Source organism: Brachyhypopomus gauderio, unplaced genomic scaffold (assembly GCF_052324685.1).
Source record: "Brachyhypopomus gauderio isolate BG-103 unplaced genomic scaffold, BGAUD_0.2 sc107, whole genome shotgun sequence".
In the NCBI taxonomy this organism is placed as follows: domain Eukaryota; kingdom Metazoa; phylum Chordata; class Actinopteri; order Gymnotiformes; family Hypopomidae; genus Brachyhypopomus; species Brachyhypopomus gauderio.
The window spans coordinates 273,428-280,000 of NW_027506928.1; the positions used below are offsets into that span (position 1 = coordinate 273,428).

The 6,573-nt window shown below is 42.7% G+C and overlaps 1 protein-coding gene across 1 annotated transcript in view; it reads right to left on the reverse strand.

Annotated features, from left to right (window-relative positions):
* Positions 1 to 286: 286 nt before the first annotated feature.
* Positions 287 to 6,573, reverse strand: part of LOC143497349 (uncharacterized) — an 11,235-nt gene continuing 4,948 nt past the window's right edge. Inside the window, exons 6-13 of the mRNA XM_076993251.1 lie at positions 6,489 to 6,573; positions 6,295 to 6,370; positions 5,967 to 6,071; positions 4,204 to 4,284; positions 3,861 to 3,939; positions 3,204 to 3,262; positions 1,465 to 1,516; positions 287 to 678 (exon numbers count right to left, since the gene is read on the reverse strand). The exon at positions 6,489 to 6,573 is cut by the window's right edge and continues 36 nt beyond it. Of these exons, the coding sequence (XP_076849366.1) occupies positions 287 to 678; positions 1,465 to 1,516; positions 3,204 to 3,262; positions 3,861 to 3,939; positions 4,204 to 4,284; positions 5,967 to 6,071; positions 6,295 to 6,370; positions 6,489 to 6,573 (929 nt within the window). The remainder of the gene's footprint in view (positions 679 to 1,464; positions 1,517 to 3,203; positions 3,263 to 3,860; positions 3,940 to 4,203; positions 4,285 to 5,966; positions 6,072 to 6,294; positions 6,371 to 6,488) is intronic.

Genomic DNA, 6,573 nt, shown 5'->3' on the forward strand with positions numbered 1-6,573 from the left:
GAATAAAAACAGACAAACTCAACATGCTAACGTGTGTGTACACATCTGAGTTCAAGCCAACAACTGTGTGAATAACATGGACCAGACCAGCCTGTGTCTATCCTGTGTGCATCTGAAAAGGTACCTGTGTGTGTGTGTGTGTGTGCACGTGCGCATGTGTTCGTGTGTGTGTGTGCGCATATGTGCTCGTGTGTGTGTGTGTGTGCACGTGCGCATATGTGCTCGTGTGTGTGTGTGTGCACGCGCATATGTTCATGTGTGTGTGTGTATTTCTTCTTTGTGGTTATTATTCTTCTTCGAGCAGCATGAGGGAGAAATCACTCCCTTCCTCCTCCTCCTCTTCCTCACTGGAGGACAGAGGCTTTATCATTTTGTCTCTGCAGGCCAAGATCTCCATATCTGTACCCAGGAAACCACCTTCATCTTCATCTTCATACTTAGGAGATGCCTCGTCTTCATCATTAAAGTCATCCTCCCAACTCTGTCTTCGCTCACCCTGCTCCACGTCTCTCTCCACTCTACCCTCTCCCTCTCTTCTGCCTTCTCTCTCTCCTCTTCTGCCCCCTCCTGCTGCTCTGTTCTTCTCTATCTCTTCAGAGTGTGGTCCTAGCTCTGGGGTCATTGGGGTCATCTCCATGGCGCTCTGGGGCACGGTCTGGTCCTGAGGGTGTGTCTCCGCTGTGTGTGAGATTATCAGGGCAGACGTCATGTCATTCACATACACATGAAGCTTCACTGTCCTATCATACACATCACATGGTACATGTGTGTCAGCCTCTCCTGCTCTCCTCCACTACCTCACACACCTCCCTTTACCTCACTTCTCATACCTCACACCCCTCACTAACTCTACCTCACACACCTCCCCTTACCTCACACCTCCCTTTACCTCGCATTACCTCACCTCTCATTCCTCACACACCTCCCCTTACCTCACCTCTCATACCTCACACACCGCCCCTTACTTCACACTACCTCACCTCTCATACCTCTCACTAACTCTACCTCCCACACCTCTCATTACCTCACACCACCTCACCTCTCATACCTAACACACCCTTCACTAAGAGGATGTATTTGAGTGTGTGTGAGAGGATGTATTTGAGTGTGTGTTTGTATGTGTTTGAGAGGATGTATTTGAATGTGTGTTTGAGAGGATGTATTTGAGTGTGTGTTTGAGAGGATGTATTTGAGTGTGTGTTTGTATGTGTTTGAGAGGATGTATTTGAATGTGTGTTTGAGAGGATGTATTTGAGTGTGTGTTTGTGAGGATGTATTTGAGTGTGTGTTTGAGAGGATGTATTTGAGTGTTTGTGAGGATGTATTTGAGTGTGTGTTTGAGAGGATGTATTTAAGTGTGTGTGTGTTTGAGAGGATGTATTTGAGTGTGTGTTTGAGAGGATGTATTTGAGTGTTTGTGTAGTTCCACTGAGGCACAACAGAAAATATTTTACTACTACTCACATTTCCCTTCTCTTCTCTTCAGCCATCTCTCCTGCTTTAGAACCTTTACATGCTGACACACACACACACACACACACACACACACACACACACACACACACACACACACACACACACGCACACAGACAGTTTTTGTTTAGGTGCAGCAGTTTTGTTCAAATGCCTTATACTGCGTTCAGAGGGGATGTGTCTAACAGTATGTGTAACAGTGTGTGTAACAGTGAGTTTAACAGTGTGTGTAACTGTGTGTAACAGTGAGTTTAACAGTGTGTGTAACAGTGAGTTTAACAGTGTGTGTAACAGTTTAACAGTATGTAAAAGTGAGTGTAACAGTTTGTGTAACAGTGAGTTTGACAGTATGTGTAACAGTGTATGTAACAGTGAGTTTGACAGTGTGTGTAACAGTGTGTGTAACAGTGAGTTTGACAGTGTGTGTAACAGTGAATTTGACAGTGTGTGTAACAGAGAGTGTAACAGTATGTGTAACAGTGAGTTTGACAGTGGGTGTAACAGTGAGTTTAACAGTGTGTGTAACTGAGTTTGACAGTGTGTGTAACTGAGTTTAACAGTATGTAACAGTGAGTGTAACAGTTTGTGTAACAGTGAGTTTGACAGTGTGTGTAACAGTGAGTTTGACAGTGTGTGTAACAGTGTGTGTAACAGTGAGTGTAACAGTTTGTGTAACAGTGAGTTTGACAGTGTGTGTAACAGTGAGTGTAACAGTATGTGTAACAGTTTGTGTAACAGTGAGTTTGACAGTGTGTGTAACAGTGAGTGTAACAGTATGTGTAACAGTGAGTTTGACAGTGGGTGTAACAGTGAGTTTAACAGTGTGTGTAACAGTGAGTTTGACAGTGTGTGTAACAGTGTATGTAACAGTGAGTTTGACAGTGTGTGTAACAGTGTGTGTAACAGTGAGTGTGACAGTGTGTGTAACAGTGTATGTAACAGTGAGTTTGACAGTGTGTGTAACAGTGAGTGTAACAGTATGTGTAACAGTGAGTTTGACAGTGGGTGTAACAGTGAGCTTGACAGTGTGTAACAGTGTGTGTAACAGTGAGTGTAACAGTGTGTAACAGTGAGTTTTACAGTGTGTGTAACCCTGTGTGTAACAGTGTTTGACAGTGTGTGTAACAGTGAGTTCGACAGTGTGTGTAACAGTGAGTATAACAGTGTGACAGTGAGTGTAACAGTGTGTGTAACAGTGCGTTTGACAGTGTAACAGTGTATGTAACTGTGTGTAACAGTGAGTGTAACAGTATGTGTAACAGTGAGTTTGACAGTGTGTGTAACAGTGAGTGTAACAGTGAGCTTGACAGTGTGTGTAACAGTGAGTTTGACAGTGTGTGTAACCCTGTGTGTAACAGTGAGTTTGACAGTGTGTGTAACCGTGTGTGTAACAGTGAGTTTGACAGTGTGTGTAACGGTGAGTTTGACAGTGTGTGTAACAGTGAGTTTGATAGTGAGTTTGACAGTGAGCTTGACAGTGTGTGTAACAGTGAGTTTGACAGTGTGTGTAACAGTGAGTCTGACAGTGTGTGTAACAGTGAGTTTGACAGTGTGTGTAACAGTGAGTTTGACAGTGTGTGTAACAGTGAGTGTAACAGTGTGTATAACAGTGAGTTCGACAGTGTGTGTAACAGTGAGTTTGATAGTGAGTTTGACGGTGTGTGTAACAGTGTGTGTAACAGTGAGTTTGATAGTGAGTTTGACAGTGTGTGTAACAGTGTGTATCTGACCTTATCACTATAATGTTCTCTGCTCTTCCCTCTCTTTCCACTGAACAGACTCAAAACCTCTGAGGAAGCAAAACAAAAACATCCTCATCCACACACACACACACACACACACACACACACACACACACACACACACACACACACACACACACATCCAAATCAAATCAAATTTATTTGTATAGCGCTTTTCACAACACATGTTGTCACAAAGCAGCTTTACAGGATTTACAAGGTTAACAATACTATGGATCCAAATCCCTAATGAGCAAGCCAGAGGCGACAGTGGCAAGGAAAAACTCCCTATGATGGTGGGGAATAGGAAGAAACCTCGGGAGGACCAAGACATCCACACACAGATAGATACACACACACACTCATACACACACCCACACACAGATACACACACACACACACACAAACACACATCCACACACACACAGATAGATACACACACACACACGAGAGACACAACCACACACACATCCACACACACACATAACCACACTCACAGATACACACACACACCGAGACACACACACACATACACACATCCACATGTAAATAGTGCTTGTGTATATGCATGTATGTATGTAGTAAAGTTTGTTTGTTTGATTGTGCATGAAAGTGCATTTAAGTGTGATTCAAATATGTGTGAACCTGCAATGTCACTGTCCTCTTCTGAACTCTCTCTTTCTGACACATACCGAATCCAGAAACCAAACTTGACTAACCGTCTCTGACAAAGGGAAGAGAGAGAGAGAGAGAGAGAGAGAGAGAGAGAGAGAGAGAGAAGTGAGGGGGACATTTAACATCCTTTCCTCAAGGCAAAGGGCACTGACTCCCTCTAGTGGTTGGTCTGAGGAACACATGTCTAATTAGATCACTGGGGAATTGTGAAGAGCATGTTTAATTGCACTAAATATAATAGGAGGGTTGTGTATTTTATACGTTAAGTACATTTTGTGTGTGTGTGTGCATTGTGTGTATTTGTAGTATGCACCTTCAGGGGCAGTTTGAGGGCTTGCTTAGACATGCGGACAGCGTCTTTGAATCTCTTCTTCAACTTCTCGTTCTTCACCGTCTAACACACACACACACACAAAATAAAATCACTGTGCTCTGATAACATCACAAATGCCAAAGCTAAAGAATGAGTGTGTATTCAGTGTATACACTGAAGAATGAGTGTGTGTTCAGTGTATACACTGAAGAATGAGTGTGTTCAGTGTATACACTGAAGAATGAGTGTGTGTTCAGTGTATACACTGAAGAATGAGTGTGTTTTCAGTGTGAAGTATATACACTGATGAATGAGTGTGTGTTCAGTGTGAAGTGTATACACTGAAGAATGAGTGTGTTTTCAGTGTGAAGTGTATACACTGAAGAATGAGTGTGTGTTCAGTGTGAAGTGTATACACTGAAGAATGAGTGTGTTCAGTGTGAAGTGTATACACTGAAGAATGAGTGTGTGTTCAGTGTGAAGTTTGTTCAGTGTAGGGGTGTATTCAACTAAGGATTTTCATAGTCGAATCTGATTCGTCAGCTTTTCCCTTTAGTCGACTAATAGTCGAATCAGGTTTATTTATTTATTTTTTATTTAGAGCACCTTAAACGGGATCCCGTTCTCATTCAGGACTTTTTTCCTCTTCAAAGTAAAAACCTAAAACATTCAGATAAATGAATAAACACGGTAGGTTGGCTTTATTCAGCTTTTATTTATTTACTTATTTCGAGACAAACCGCGACGAGACGCAACGATGACCGAAACGACAAACGGCTGAACTGTTTTTTTCGCCTTACGCGTTTTAAATGGTATGCCATCTTAGTTGTTGTCGTGCGAAATGAAAGACGTTGATGACATAACTTGCACTTTACTTTGTTTGATTCATCTTTATCTTTTTCAAAATACTTTTGAAGTTTTTTAGTAGCCATTATAATCTCAGCAGATGCTGCGTATTCTGTAGCGTGTTCAGCTCCGCTCGTTTGATTGTGCAACTGCAGGGTGTGATTTATGAATGTGTAGTAAGGAAGATGCCTATTGTTAATGCGCAAACATCATTTAAAAATATTTATTAACAGAAATTAGGATAATTTTATTTGACAAAAGGCTATATATAACGAAAACAAAGACATTTCATGTAACAACTAATGCTTAGCTGCATCCTTGGGCATCCCCATGCAGTTAGAATGGTACATTCGACTATGACGTTCATAGTCGACTAGGGGGTATAGTCGACTATAGTCGAATCAGCGACTATTGCAGGTCACCCCTAGTTCAGTGTGAAGTGTGTTCAGTGTGAAGTGTATACACTGAAGAATGAGTATGTGTTCAGTGTGAAGTGTGAAGTGTATACACTGAAGAATCAGTGTGTGTTCAGTGTGAAGTGTGTTCAGTGTGAAGTGTGTTCAGTGTGAACTGTATACACTGAAGAATGAGTGTGTTCAGTGTGCAGTGTGTTCAGTGTGAAGTGTATACACTGAAGAATGAGTGTGGAGTGTGTTGAGTGTGAAGTGTGTTGAGTGTGAAGTGTGTTTAGTGTGAAGTGTGTTGAGTGTGAAGTGTGTTTAGTGTGAAGTGTGTTTAGTGTGAAGTGTGTTGAGTGTGAAGTGTGTTGAGTGTGAAGTGTGTTCGGTGTGAAGTGTGTACACTGAAGAATGAGTGTGTTGAGTGTGAAGTGTGTTCAGTGTGAAGTGTGTTCAGTGTGCAGTGTGTTCAGTGTGAAGTGTGTTGAGTGTGAAGTTTGTTCAGTGTGAAGTGTGTACACTGAAGACATCTTCCTCTGACAGATCAGCGTAACCCTTCACTCTGCTGCAGGGGACCCAGGTGCGGCACACGGGATCCCCAAAATACGTCACATGACACTTGTACTGCAACACACACACACACACACACACACACACACACACACACACACACACACACACACACACACACACACACACACACCTTCCTAAGCATGCACAAGCAAAGTCACATTCACAAATTTACAGTTAGTAATGTCAGCATTAGCGGTGTGAGTGTGTTTGTGTGTGTGTGTGTGTGTGTGTGTGTGTGTGTGTGTGTGTATGTGTGTGTGTGTGTGATTCATACTGGAGTGAGGTCAGTTTTCTTGCGGAACTGCAGGTAGTGGTTTGAGTCTGGGTCTCTTTCTACGACTGCTGGCCACCTGTACACGGAAACACCATCACTGCAACCTTCATGGATCAGTGTATAATCTGACCTCTCCACATCTCTCTACCGTCTGTGTGTAGACCAGATAACACATCTACTGTGTGTGTGTTTACCAGGGATATCCACTCTGGTGGGCCCAGACTAGTGATCCAGGAACCAGGTTGTAAAAGGTGTTTTCCTCGTCATCGCCACTGAAGG